This window comes from Leopardus geoffroyi, chromosome B3 (genome assembly GCF_018350155.1).
Source record: "Leopardus geoffroyi isolate Oge1 chromosome B3, O.geoffroyi_Oge1_pat1.0, whole genome shotgun sequence".
NCBI classification, from domain to species: domain Eukaryota; kingdom Metazoa; phylum Chordata; class Mammalia; order Carnivora; family Felidae; genus Leopardus; species Leopardus geoffroyi.
In genome coordinates, this window is record NC_059337.1 from 54039234 (window position 1) to 54054673 (window position 15440).

The 15440-nt window shown below is 45.2% G+C and overlaps 1 protein-coding gene across 1 annotated transcript in view; it reads right to left on the reverse strand.

The window, feature by feature from the left end:
• Window positions 1–7835, reverse strand: part of SLC27A2 (solute carrier family 27 member 2) — a 44512-nt gene extending 36677 nt beyond the window's left edge. The window contains exon 1 of the mRNA XM_045449774.1: window positions 6969–7835. Within this exon, the coding sequence (XP_045305730.1) occupies window positions 6969–7446 (478 nt within the window). The 5' untranslated portion in view covers window positions 7447–7835. The remainder of the gene's footprint in view (window positions 1–6968) is intronic.
• Between the last annotated feature and the right edge of the window lie 7605 nt (window positions 7836–15440).

The following is a 15440-nucleotide window of genomic DNA, read 5'->3' on the forward strand; positions in this document are numbered from 1 at the left end:
TCCCACAGGGGCCTGCATATACTTCTGGCAGAGTAGTTAGTACATAGTACAACTTGCTCGTTCTTTTTCTCCTCTATTAGTGAAAACTTTGAGATTAAGGATCATAACTTAATCCTCTTCACATAGTCAACAGTAGTGAGTGCTCAACAAGTGCTTGTAATTCAAAGAATGTGCACAAAGGATTGTGTTTGTGTGGAAGAGACAGAGGAATAAACTAAAGTTGTTGATTTAAATTTTTTTTTTAACATTTACTTATTATTGAGAGACAGAGAGAGACAGAGAATGAGCAGGGGAGGGGCCAAGAGATGGGGAGACACAGAGTCAGAAGCAGGCTTCAATCTCCGAGCTGTCAGCACAGAGCCCAACGCGGGGCTCGAACTCACAAACCGCGAGATCATGACCTGAGCTGAAGTCAGACACTTAACCAACGGAACCACCCAGGCACCCCTAAAGCTGTTGATTTTAAAGGATTCAGATCTTACGATACTATGAGTTGATAAACCTGTAATAAAATATAATGCACAACGAAAAAATTATTATAATACAGATATGCCTTGCATACAAGGGCCCAGACCAATAAATTAAAAATGACAACAACAATTGCTACTTCAAGAATTAAGAAATCTCCTCCCTCTTTCCCTTCCCTCCCTCCCTCCTCTGAGGCTATATACTTAAATACTGTGTTATAAGTTACCTGGATTAGTCTTTCTTCTCTCCCTCCCTGTTTCCCAACATTTATTCAATATCTATCTAAAGGGTGCTCCCTATGTACCAGGCATGGTTCTAAGCACTGGATATAACTGTGAACAAAACTGATACTGTCCCTGTTTCTATAGAGCCTAATGGGGGAGGAAATCATCCATTAAAATAAGGTGTCCTAGGTGTCACAATAGGGGTTATGATGTTTGGGGAGGAACACAAAGACAGCCCAGAGGCAGGATCATCTAAATGGAGACCTGAAAGATAAACAGGAATTGGCAACAAGTTGAAGATCAACTGAGACTGGCTGTGCCTGTTTCTAGCAGAGGGAACAGCTTATGTAAAGGCTAGGGGGCACACAACATGGTACCAAAGTAACTAAGAGGCTAAAGCTGACTGGAGTGTAGAACAGGAGGGAAGAAGGTTGGAAGAAGAGGCTGGGATGGGGGCAGGGCCCAAGTCCCTGGTGTAAGTCAGGCAAATGGACTGCGTGGAAGACCATGATAAATTTTTCAGCATGAAATTTACATTCCATTTTTTAAAAAAGGAAAAAGAAAATGTAATTAAGCAGGTGTCATGCTTGATTACAGTTCAAGCAATTTGGTGTCATATATCTTCTACTACATTCATCTTCCTACCCTACCAAACATTTAGTTTGTAATACCTTTCGGAGAAGGCATCTCAGCTGTAGGGAAGGCCACTGACCTTGCCCAACACAATTTCCCTACATGTCCTCTGGGCTGCTGGTGTACAATTAGCATTTGGGCATTGACCTGAGGGTCCAGTGACTCACCAACCATATTAGACACACCTAACATGTCCAATTGTAGCAGCCTTTCTTCCCCTAGAGATGCTGCTATAAAACTGAAATTTGAAAGGAAATTCTGGAAGTGAATATCAGTTATTAACTATCTCTTTGTTATTTAGTGTCTTTCCTTAAGCTTTTTATGACTACATTTGGACATACATGTTTTCCCCTTCACAGATTTTTTATGTAGGGTGTGTGTGTGTTAATTCTTACCATAAAGTCTGCTTACTTAAAAGTGGCAATCAACCACTTGGATACAAAAGCTCAAATAATTCTACTTGGCACAGGTTGAGTTGCTGGGAACTCTGGGTTTTGAGATTTACATGCGGGAATGTTCTTGGGAATGACATCTGTGAGGCTGTAAGAGAAGCGGACTGGATAGAGGGAAAGTTGAACAGTGATGCAGTCACATAGGGGACTCGCTCAACTGATCCTCTGATCCTATGGGGACTCTGGGCCTGGGATGGCCCTTCAGGATTGTTCCAAACTAAGGAAAGTGGGCTATACTTTCACCCCTGCCCATGAACCAGTCACTGGATGCAGGAGGCGGGGGTGGGGGTGGGGTGGGGGGGAGGGTAGTGCTTAACCTTGGGCACAGTGGCTCTTTTTAAGCAAGGGCAAATCCTGGAAGTGGTCTCAGCTGAGAACTTTAGCTGCCAATGCTCCCAACAGATAAGGAATGAGCATCTCAGTCCTGAGAGGGGATTTGGGTAGTCTATCACAGCAACCACTATACATTGCATCCTTACTGATAGCAAAGCCCTTACATTTTTCATTTGTATAGACCAATTTGTAGAGTAGCTTTACACAATTTATGTCATAATTTTCACAAGAACCCTGTGGTAAAGATATAGTAACCCAATTTCTACAAATGGGGACAGAAGCTCAGTGAGTCTATGTATGAAAAGACCGATACAAAATGAACAGAAATATACTGGGTTTATAGGATTCGTGTCTCCTTATATCAGCCATTCAGGTTAAACTTTTGAAAGACAGCTTTACTTTTTAGAAGATGCTGCCTATTTGACCTTCTGCTCAGTACTTGTTAAATGAAGCATGTGGAATCTGCCTTTGAAGAGTACTACTGACAATCTCTTGTTCATGTTCTTTGAAAAGCATAGCCTTGAGCTTTATTAAAAGCTTGGGTGTGAAAAACAGTATTCACAGAAAGTTATCTCAGTGGTGTAGAGCAGACCTGTTGATTCCTCAATGGTCTGGTTTTAAGCCATGGATTGAAATAGAACCTCAGAGAAAGCAGTGCATACTGGAGTGATGGAAAATTAAGTGATTACCACATTTCTCCTCCCTTCCTTAAAATCTATCTTGTTAAAAAAAAAAAAAAAAGAGGGGCGCCTGGGTGGCTCAGTCGGTTGAGCCTCCGACTTCGGCTCAGGTCACGATCTCGCGGTCCGTGAGTTCGAGCCCCGCGTCAGGCTCTGGGCTGATGGCTCAGAGCCTGGAGCCTGCTTCCGATTCTGTGTCTCCCTCTCTCTCTGCCCCTCCCCCGTTCATGTTCTGTTTCTCTCTGTCTCAAAAATAAATAAATGTTAAAAAAAATTAAAAAAAAAGAAAAGAAATCAAGATAGCATATGAAGTTTCTCTGCTTTTTCTTTTTTTTAATACAAGAAGAAGAAATTTATGAATACCTGGGCCCATTCTTAGAAAGTGGGGAGAGAGGGCAGGTGGCGAGCTGAACCAGTCTTCACCACTGAGCTGGTAAGATGCTACTGGCTAACTCTGCAGCTTTCTGCTAGGAAAGGCATTTAATCTAGAGGCTTGTTCTGCTACTCCATTGCCTCATTGAATGGGTATCTGACAGAGTTAAATCCAACACCCCAGAAATGCTTATCAATAAAGTGGGACCTGAAAAGGAGGCAATGAAAGGAAATGTGTTTTGATCAAAGTTCTAGGATGATTGTGAAATGGTTGGTAGATGGGCCAGTCAGGATTGAAGGCTTTACCTTTTCTTCATTCAAAAAGGCACCTGAAACACAAACTGGTTCTTGACAGCCCTTGGAGACAGTCTGAAAACAGCCTTTCAAATGCCATTTGTAACTGTGATTTTGCATTTTTCGCATTGGCAGTTTGGAATTATCACATTTAAGAACCCATTGTCTGGTCTGTACATCGACAAGCTACGAGTTAGAACACCTTCAGATAGAGGTGTGCATTCACCTTTTCCCCTCCCCCCACAAAACAAATTGCTCTGAGGTCAGAAAGATGTTAACCAAGGTTAAGTCTCACCAGCAACAAGTAAATCTTTAACAGGGGAATACATATTCATATTACCTTTGTGTAGTTATATATCTTCTTAATATTATTTTAAAGTTCTTACTTAAGCGAACTCTCACTTTCTAAATAGTCCCAGAATCAAGCATAATTCTTTGTCATGAAGTTACCCAGTCATACCAGGACTTATATAATTGTTATCATTTGATATCCACAAGCAGCCATGTCACCTTTCTACTAGCTATCTATTTTCCTATTTTTCTCAAGAGGTTGTAGGAAGGTCTTTTTAGAATACTGGCCACTTACACTCAATGTGCAGAATAATCTGAATTCTATCCTTCTTCAGATTCAATAACATTAACGTCTGATTTAAAGTTGTTTTGCTTCTACCCTTCTTGTTTCTAAGGAAAAAGAACTGCTGGCCTTCCCGAATATGCTAGCAAAGTGCTAGTTTATTTTGATGGAGATGTACAACCACCTGCCTTGCAACCTTTAGTTATGAGCAGGGTAAGAAGAAAAATTTTAGAGAATGTCTTTAAGCTAGCTCTCTGTTCAGACCTTGGGCTGCTTGAGATCTCAGCCTTTGAGTACATTATTATTTGATGTCTCCGTTTTTGTCCTCCACTATCCTATGCACAGACCCTCCCTACTATGGTCCCAGCCCATCCTATGCTCATGACCAGCTCCCTCTCTGGCAATGAGACCCCAGGAGAGCACCTTTCTCCTACAGCCAACTGCCAGAGGTGAACTGGGAGGTAAGCAAATCTGGTAGGGTGAGGCTGGGCCTGGGAGATTGGATCTAAATGGATTTTCTCAAATCAGGATATATTTAACTTTTTTACATCATTTTTCATGTCCTCATGCCTAACCCAATGGTTCAGAGAAGAAAGCCTATTGCAACCAACCAGAATAATGGAACTCATTAATTTGACAAACATTTATTGAATGACTACTATATGCTAGGTATTGCTAGGTCGTTATTCAAAGATATATGAGAGAATTCTAAGCCTTTAGATAATCAAAGTCCAGTGAAGCAACTCATCTAAGCTTTTCCTTGTACAACTCAGAGAGAGGAGAAAAGTGGAGATCAGATTATCTCTATGCCTTGATCCTTGATTAAAGTTGGCACTGGAAAATTAATCCCCTTCATGGAATTGAGGCCTCTACCGTTGGCCATTCTTTGAATTCCCTGAGTCCTTATTTTCTCTACAGTAGAGTCCCTTCAGTAAACAGCCTTTAAAAACTACCACTATTGTTGTCCTTACATAGCAAAACCCTAATGAAGCATCTGTGTTATGAACCTGATGAAAACAGCCTCTGGGGCTCCTCTTGCCTGGAATCCCCTCTCCCCTACTGCACTTGCCCAGTTCAGTGTCAATGCCTCCAGGAATTTTCACTCTCTGCTCTATCCACCCCCCAACGCCCAACTCTGTAGTTCTTTCAGCATACTTACCACATTCTTCTGGATATCACGTATACAGACATTTGGGTATGTGGCTTAGTTCTTTTACTGGACTGTAACATCCTTGAAGTAATTCATCTTATTTTCTCCCTGTCCTTTTGTGGCAACTAGCTTGTACCTTGTGGGGACTCTCTGCCTGGTGGTTTTTATATCATCTGCTTTTCTAAACCTAACCTCAAAAGTTTGTGCTACAAGACTTGATTACAGACCTAATTTCTGCAGTCCCTGACCTCCCTCACACAAAGCCTGAGATACTATGCAGGCAAGTAGTATTTAAATCCCTCCTGAATTGGTAAAAAAGATCACTGCGATACTTTCTTAGGAACCAAAAGGTAAAGTAATAGGTTTAAGAGAGTCTTCCAGTTACTAAGAGATTAAATTGTCTCTTTTCTCAGGCAACTAGAAATTGTTGGGGATTTTCTTGAAAGGATCATCCCCTTTATATAAGTTGGCTGCCTTTAAATTGTCCCCCCTGCATCTTAAACTTTTATACAAGGCCTTCATTTTTTGGATTATTTTATCCAAAATAATGTGTAAGTTTCTTGGTTTCCCATGAGTCAACGGACATCTCATCTTTCTGTGACACTACACTAGCTGCCTAGCTTGCCTCCCTTTCCTCAGTTACGAAATGTAGGCGAAGAGCAGAGGATGCTCAATCCGTTCCAGCTCTAAGACTACAACCATGCAGAGAAAGGTAGCACCATGCAGGGAAATTCGTGGTCTTTGAAGTTGGATGGACCTGGGCTGGAATTTTAAGCTTCAGGTTTTTCAACTCACAGGAGGTAATAATATGTTATCTCTTAGGGTAATAAAAGCACCTGGCATAGGGGTTGGCATGCAAAGGCATTCCAGAAAGGTGAGGCGTCCTGGCTCCCTACTTTTTCATATTTTTTGGCTCACAGCTGGTTGGTCCTCCCCTGACCAACAGAGTGAGAAGCAACTCCTAGCCCTTGACTGCAGGGACAAGCTTTCTAGGAAAGGAAAACTAACAGTCCTGTGGGGAATGGGCTCTCAGTTTCTTCCTGGCCTGGTCACCACTGGGGCATGGAGTTACCATTTCAGGTCTTGTTGAAGTGTGGCAGGAGGGAACTACAGAACCAACGGTCGCTTTGGTTATAGATGTAATGGGGACTGACGAGGGCACTGCAGCAGATCCCCAAAGTCTTCTTGGGGAGCAGGTGGGGTAACCTTCTCTGCAGTGAGAATCCAGAGAGGCTAACAGCATTTGAGAGCCCGAAGCAGCCGTGAAGACCCTCTATTAGAGGAGGACACCACAGGACAGGAAGGGAAAATGACTTTCTCGTGATCATGTAGCCAATCAAACAGCAGAGGTGAGAACATTCGGGATCCTCTAGAGTTCACACTCAAGACTCTCTGCATTTTAATGCCCATATTGTCGGTTTTGGTTAAGAGCCTGGACTCTGAAGATAGACAGCTCTGGTTAACCCCTCTCCTCAGCTCTACAACCTGGGACCTAAGGCTTCACGGTCCTCGGTGGTCTCACCTACAAAGCCCGATAGTAAGCCCTGTGTTATGTGAGGATTAAAAGCAACACTATGTACTGCACGGTGCTTAACACAGTGCCTGAAAGAGCTTCCACAACGGGCTGTTTTAATGACCATTAGCGTCTTGAGGAAGGGTTGCCATCCCCTCCCTCTACCCTTCCAGTTCAGACCGGAAGTTCCCTTTCCAACCCCCTATACCATGCAGTGGCTGGTCTGTCAAGGTGCGGGGGAGCCCACTGCCAGGGCGGGCGGTCCCCGGGCTCACCTGGTGAGACCAGTAGCACCTTCGCGCCGCAACACTGGAAGCAGTGCAGCAGGGACTTCGCGCGGATGTTGGAGTTGAGGCACGACATGGCACAGCCCAGCTTGGCCAGCCCCAGCCACAGCCACACGTAGGCTGGTTCGTTGCCCATGAAGATCGCCACGCAGTCTCCCTGGCGCAGGCCGACGTGGTCGTGCAGCGCCCGCGCCACTTGGTTGCTGCGCCGGTCCACCTGCGCATAGGTGAGCGTCTCGTCACGGAAAAGCAGGAAAGGCTTGTGCGGGCTCTGGCGCGCTTGTTCCAGAAACTTGTGTAGGACGGTGCGCACCGGCCGCTGCTGCCCGTAGCTGCGCACTCGCCGGGACACGCCGGCCAGGGACAGGAAGTAGCCCACGTCCTGGAAGAAGTAGGGGCAGCAGAGGTTCACCAGCAGCGGCAGGAGCAGCAGCCCCGCCAGAGCCGTGTACAGGGCGGGCAGCATGACAGCGGCGGGGCCCCCAGTCCCCGCGAGGACAGGAGGCGAGCTCCGGGCGTGCAGCGCGGCGGCGGGGAGGGCTCCTCGCGGACGGCGGGCGGGCTGCGCGGGGGGCGCGCGGCGAGGCTGGGGCGGCGGCGGAGCACCTGCGCTGCCGGCACCAGCGCGGGCTCTCGGGCAAGTGGAGCGACGTGTGGACTGCCGGGGTGACAGGAGGGACCCGTCGGCTGAGCCCGCCCCCTGGTGGGTGTGCAGCCACCTGCGCGCTCGGCCCTGTGGTCTTCCCCCGGCGGGGAAGGAGGCTTTGAGGCGCTCCGCGCGCCGCCGGCGGTCTGCGTTGTGACCCGAGTACCTTCCACCTCGGAGCCACGGTTTCCTTGTCCGAATGGTGATGACAAGAGGCACTTAGCGGCTGTTGAGATTAGAGGAGATAACGTAAGCGTCGCGCTATTCACTGCCACCACTAGCAGGGTGCCTTATACAAACGACTTGCTGTTATTACCAGTGAAGCGCCTTGTAAATGTGAGTCCGGTTATTTATTAGCAACGGGTACCAGGCGCCACTGCCAAATTAGAATCCCATCTCTCCCTTCTTGGGCCCAGGGGCTTTCCTCTTGGTGTCTTGTCAGATTTGCACCCTCCCCCGCAGCCCAATTGCCGGGCCGTCTCCTGTGGCGAGGATTTCACGGTTGAACAGAGACACCTGAGACTGTCACCTCCACCTCACCCCAGTCCTTGGGCTGTAGGTGAGGACGGGACACTGTGATCCTAGTCGGGCCCCGCCGGGTCCAGCTAGCCCAGATTGGACGTGAGGGAGCGCCACACTCTGCCAGCTGAAACCAAGCTCCGGCGGTTTTGGACATGTGTGTGTTTGACTTTTAATATTTGGTTCTACGTGATTCTTGTCTCCTGTATGTTGAAGATTCTCAACTAGTGTCAGCCCACTTCAACAGACATTTACTAAGGGGCTTCGTCAGAGAACATTATAACACAGAGCAAATTAAGGAAACACTTGCATTTCTCAAAAGCCATTTATTTATTTTTATTTTTATTTTTTTAGTGTGACCCTCTTTTTTAATTTCCCTTAGTGCTGCTTCTATGGAGTGAATACTTGCTGCTTGCTACTGAGGAGGGTGGGGATCTAGGTAAAGCACTATTCTGCTTCCTTCCTCTCCTGCCTTCCCGCATTCATCTTCTTATTCTTAGGAGATAGCCACAAGTAATGAACGTTTCCTCCTGCCAGACACTGTGCTAGGGGCTTCCCTGTAATATGTTTCTGGAGCGTCACAGTCACCTGAAGGTGGCACTTTCAGGCTCATTTACAAATAGGTAAATTAAGACAGCGAGTAAGTGACTCATGAGTTTTGAAACTGGTATCTGGCCCCAGGGCCCTCCCTTAGCAACCACATTATGCTGCCCTCTTATTCTCCAAGTTTCTATCCATGTTCTTTAGCAATCTTTTCTTTGCTTTTTTCACAATCTTCCCCTCCTCCATTTTCTAAGCCCCCTCTTTTTATCCCTGGGACCTGCTCAAACAACACTTTCTTTACCTTTCCCGAGTCTTTCATGGCAGATCCAGCTACCAGCTAGTGACTGGTTGCATCATTTCCCTGGGAATGGGGTGGGGGCCTTGGTTATCCCTGAGGAGTAGGCCGTAGTGTTAATCAAAGGAGGGGTCAGGACAGAAATCATTCTTGTGGCACCGCTTCTTTCATGCGGAAGCTCAGAGCCACCCTCCCCCCACCCCTTAAATGCTTATTTATCTTAGAGAGAGAGAGAAAGAGAGAGAGAAGGGAACAGAAGATCTGAAGTGGACTCTGCACTGACAGCAGAGAGCCTGATGCTGGGCTCCAACTCACCAACCGTGAGATCAGATCATGACCGGAACCAAAGTCCAATGCTTCACCAACTGAGCCACCCAGGCACCCTAGAGCCAGCCCTCTCTTTATGTCCTCATGCCACCTCTGTCCCTTCATGGCCGGTCACTTCGGGAGCCTCCTAGAACCCTCTTGTCATGTCTTCAAATAGCTACTTTCCAGAGTGCTAGATCACTGCGAATGACCCCTTTCTTCTCTCTTATGCTGAGGATCACTTCAGCCTTGTGCATCAGTGGTCTTTCAGTTCAAGCGAAAGAAAACAAGACCCAAACTGGCTTGCATAGAAATAAGAATTTTAGCAGTAACTTCAGAGTCCAGGGGTAGAGTAGGCTTTGGAGAAGCCTTCATTGGTGGCTTTGGTGCTAGGACCTGGACCCCATTTCCCTGTCACCGTTAGGACCTGGAACCCATTTCTCTTTCACCATTGTTCCACCACCTCTATTCTCACATAGTCTCTCCCCTCACGATCCAAAGATGCTTGCCAACCAACCCCTTCGGACTACATGCTTGCTTCCCATGTCAACTGCAGACAGAAATGTGAGAATCTTTTTTCTTAGGAGGTCATCTATCTATCTATCTATCTATCTATCTATCATCTGTCTAATTGGGTTATATGCCCATCCCCAGACCAATCTCTGTGGCCTGGGGAACAGAAATGTTGATTTCTTTAAGCCAATCAAGGCTCACCCATGGAGCTGCGGTAGAGTCAGTCCTATATATCTTGGAACTCTTCTTCCCAATGATTCTAGCTTCCAGCGTGGGCTCCACCGTGCACTACCACCAGGCTAATAGTGTTCCTGGAAATACTGCTGTCATCTTATATCTCCACTGCTTAGTCATCTTCAGTGGCTCCCCATTGCTTCCCATCTTCTCCAGCTGTTATATACAAACAGCATGTTTTAATACACCTAGGCTGGAGCTGACCACGTGTTCTGGGTCCTGGCTGGTGCCCTTGAGGGTGGAGAAGATCAGTAGGTTACACATTCTAGGAACCTCTGCTGGGAAATGCTGGTTTATAAATGAAGTTCAGATTTTATTTTCTGACTCTTCCTAATCTGACTCGAACTTTCACTGCACTCAATAAACATTTATTGAGTTGCCACAATAAGCGGAACATCGCCAGGCACTAAATATTTGAAAATGGACCCAAACTTCATTCCAACTACTCCTTTTCAAAAACACTTTATTTTAGCACGTCTGGTCTACACTCTCTTCCCCTCCACCCCCACCTCCAAAACTGCCCTGCACATTTCTCTCTCTGTGGCTTTATTCTGGCTTCTTTCAAATATCTTGAACTCTCTCCCTCTAAATCCTAACTCTCCTTTAAGGCAGTGGTTCAGAGATGTCTGAATTTCCCCATCCAGTAGCATTTCAAAACAAAGTTAGGAACCCAAAATAAAAATGTTTTCACATTTTTCAAGTAAAAACAGCTCCCTGCCCACCAACTACAGCCTGTTTTTATTCTTATTTCATAAAGGAATACCACTTTTAGCACTAAAAAATAAGGTATAACTGAACCAGACACTTACAAATGGTTAATTTTACACCAATTATATTTTACCACAGAAATATACAAAAAAAGGAAAAAATACACACAAAAGGGAGAAAGGATTCCAGAAAGGATGAAGATAAAACTAAAATATACAAAAAAAGATAGAAATTAAAATATTTTTAAATGTAGAAAAATACTTTTATTTTGTTTATTATATACAACTTGTTTCTCTGCAAGTGTGTCCATTTAGAAATATACATTCAACAGTGAAGCATCAAGTATAACCAAATCTTGGGCTTTGATATAACTTCGGATTGTTTCAGCACTGAGACCTCAAACACAGAACTTCTCCACCCCAGTGCCCTTACTCAGTGCCCCCACCTCTCCCATGCCCCACACCCACTGAGCCTGCCGGCTACCTTCACTCAGATCTAGTTCTTCAAGTCTAGTCTTTTCATGGCCAGCTTCTGTGCAGCCTCCTGGACCCCTTGTTTCCTTAAACTTTCTACCCAGAGTGCCAGGTCACTGCAAATGCCCTCTCTCTTCTGTCCTATTGTGAGACATGGCCAGAGGAGGTCAGGGGATAGACACAAATACTGGGGAGTGCATATTGGCACCTTCTAACCTTGGTGAGGACTTCTCTCCTGCTCACCCCACTCATCCATCTCTGCTGATGTCTCGCAGAAGGCCTGTCAGCGGCAGTTCCCAACTCCCTTCAAAGTCCGCAACCCCAACCTCAAATGTGGGTGGTCTCTCCTCCTACTTTATGGAGATGAAGTAGCCCACTGGTTCTCAAACTTGATGGGGATCAAGTTACCCAGACAGCATGCTGAAATGCAGCCTGCTAAATTTCTGATTCAGTAAGGCTTGGGTGGGGTCAGAGAATTCACGTTTTGAAGAAGTTACCAGGCTGCTGGTCCAGGGACTGCATTCTACCTCTTTAGCCCAGTTGTTTCCCAACTGCTCAGCAGAACCCCAGGACTGCTGAGGAGCCAGGGAGAACTCCTTGCAGAGCCTGGGAAAGGCAGTCTGGGATCCTACCCTAGCTCATCAGAGCAGTTCCACATATGTCGGTTTTACTTATTGGACTTTCCTGTAGACCTCACATGACCAAAGTTGTCCAAAAACACTTTCTTTCAAATCCTCCAGCCCGTGAGGATCTATCCATTGTATTGAACTTATAAACCTACAGCTTGGCTTTTGATTTTGTGTCTGTTAGTTTTGCCTTCCCAAATAGAATTCAGCTTTCCTCAACGAAGTCATAGAAAACAGCATGAGACTTGAAGTCAGAGGACCTCGGTTCAAATCCTTATCCATCACATTTTGGCTGGGGACCTTTAGGTGAATTCCCTGATCTCTCAGGGTACCTTGTGTTAATTTTGTAGGCCTTGAGGTACCTAATGCATGGGGACTATGTTGACAAGAGTGTGTAACTTATGAAGCCTGCTGTTTTGTGACATCACTTAGTGTAAATAGGAGTTTTGTCATTGATTCGTTTAATGGCTTATGAGAAGGTTTATCTCCAATCGTGTTGTCTGCCATGAATCAATCACATTGCTTGAAATGAGGGGTGCCTGGTATCCTGTGGAGTACCTGGCATGGTAGCATTTGGGGACAGATGTACAGGATGTGTAGGTATCCAGAGGGAAATGGTAAAAGGTCAGTGGAGATGGCATATGCTGAGATTGGCCCTTCCTTTGGAGAATGAAGGAGGGAGACTGGGAACAATTGGTTGTTGGTGTTAGACATGAGGGAGCAGGCCTCCCCCTCTTTTGTGGCAGCCCAGTTGTGCTTGCTAACTAGCAATCAAGACAAAGTACAATTCGAGAAAAAGGTGTGTGTTCTTGCTAGTTCTCACCAGAATGCCTTTGATTTGGTGTGGAGTTCTAACCAAGAGAAATATCCTAGTGAGGCGATTGTTGCTTCTAGAGATACTATGTGTGCTTCTCAAGATTCTTTTCTGCTTGTTGGACAGCGGTCTCTCTCCTCTTTCAACATCCCACTTTAAGCCATGACTTTCCTTCCCAGTCACTCTTCTCCATTCCTGAATGTGTTGGTTAATTCTTTACTTTTGAGTCCCTTTGCTCTTATTTTATCTTCTCTTGAAATATCTTCTTGTTCACCTCTTTTTTTTTTTAGTTTATTTATTTTGAGAGAGAGAGAAAGCATGAGTGGGGGAGGGGCACAGAGGGGAGAGAGAGAGAGAGAGAGAGAGAGAGAGAGAGAGAGAGAGAGAATCCCAAGCAGACTCCACACTGTCAGTGCAGAGCCTGATGTGGAGGCTCAAACTCATGAACCGTGAAATCATGACCAGAGCTGAAGTCAGATACTCAATTGCCTGAGCCACCCAGGTGCCCCCCCTTTTTTTAACTGGAGACTAGTTGACACATCATGTTACATTAGTTTCAGGTGTATCTTCCTGTCTGATTCCTTTTTTTTTTTTTTTCAACGTTTATTTATTTTTGGGACAGAGAGAGACAGAGCATGAACGGGGGAGGGGCAGAGAGAGAGGGAGACACAGAATCGGAAACAGGCTCCAGGCTCTGAGCCATCCGCCCAGAGCCCCGCGGGCTCGAACTCACGGACCGCGAGATCGTGACCTGGCTGAAGTCGGACACTTAACCGACTGCGCCACCCAGGCACCCCTAGTTGGCATGTATTTAAAGTGTACTAGGTACACACTACTTTCCAGGGGAAAAGGCAGGGCAGATATTATTCTCATCTTCAGTTGAGTGAATTGAGATTCAGGGAAGTTAGCCAATGTGTTAAAGGTCACACAGAGCTGGTAAATGAATTGTGGAGCAGGTATTATAACCTGTTTCTCAGTTCCTAGTTAGGTATCATGGGTTGAACGATTCTCCGCCCCCATCCCCTCGAAAAAGATAGTTACTCAGTAGAGCCCCAGAATCTGCGAATGTGACCTTATTTGGAAAAAGGATCTTTCAGATGTAATTAATTTAAGGATCTTGAGATGAGGTCATCCTGCACTAGGGTGGACCTTAAATCCAATAATAAGTGTCCTTAAAAGAGAAAGGAAGAGGACACACGAAAGAGAAGGCATATGAAAATGGAGGCAGAGAAGGGATTATAAATGACTCTGTCATCCAAGGAATGCCCACGATGGCTGTCAGCCACCAGGTGACAGAGAGGGCTGGAATGGATTCTCTCCCAGACGCTTCAGAAGGAACCAGTCCTGCCATTATCTTGATTTTGAACTTCTGTCCTTTGGAATTATGAGAGAATAAATTTCTGTTGTTTTTAGCCAATGAGTTTGTGGCAATTTATTACAGTAGTCCTAGAAAACTCATCTACTAAGACACATTGTATTTCAAATAAATTAGGATTCCTACCTCAAGCCTGGGCAGTGGGTCAAAAAGTCCAGCAGTTGACAAAAGAGAACAAAGTACAAAGTTCTGAAGTAAGTGCCACCGTGTTCACTGGAACAATAAGAATCTTCATGTACTAGGCCTCATGGAGAGTAAAATTGTGATCTGGCAATCTGGTTTCCCAAGCAGTCTGGGATCATTTTACTGACCCCAGAACCTAACTTATCGATCATCTGCTGTTATGGTGATTCAACTCTTCTCTATCACTGTTTCGTAGTTCCTGCCACACATTTTACCCTTGGTTCTGTATGTTATGTCCCCTGTCTGCTACATGGAATCCGCTCCAGTCATATCTTCTGTTGCCTAATGACATGTGATTACCTCCTTCATCTTGCAAATCTTTCACCATTGGCTCCCTTCTCACTCAATTATATTTCCAGTTTTCTGGCTCATATTCTGGAGCAAATGTGGTAGTCCAAACAAATTACCCATATACATGACTATATAGAATTTTTTTTTATGTTTATTTTTAAGAGGGAACATGAGTGGGGGAGGGGCAGATAGAGAGAGGGGACAGAGGATTCGAAGTGGGCTCTGTGCTGGTAGCAGTGCACTTGATGTGGGGCTCGAATGCACAAACCATGAGATCATGACCTGAGTCAAAGACGCTCAACCAACTGAGGCACCCAGACACCCCATGCCTATATAGCATTCTTTTTTTTTTAATTTTTAAAATTTCATTTTTTTAATTTATACCCCAGTTAGTTAGCATATAGTGCAACAATGATTTCAGGAGTAGATTCCTTAGTGCCCCTTACCCATTTAGCCCATCCCCCCTCCCACAACCCCTCCAGTAACCCTCTGTTTGTTCTCCATATTTAAGAGTCTCTTATGTTTTGTCCCCTTCCCTGTTTTTATATTTTTTTGTATTTATATTATTTTTTATATATTATTGACAAATAAACATCCAAGTTAGTTAGCATATAGCACAATAATGATTTCAGGAGTAGAATCCAGTGATTCATCCCCTATGTATAACACCCAATGCTCATCCCAACAAGTGTCTTCCTTAATGCCCCTTGCCCATTTAGCCCATCTCCCCACCCTCAACCCCTCCAACAACCCTCTGTTTGTTCTCCATATTTAAGAGTCTCTTATGTTTTGTCCCCCTCCCTGTTTTTATTTTTGCTTCCTTCCCTTATGTTCATCTGTTTTATATCTTAAAGTCCTCATATGAGTGAAGTCATATGATATTTGTCTTTCTCTGACTGACTAATTTCACTTAGCATAATACCCTCCAGTTCCA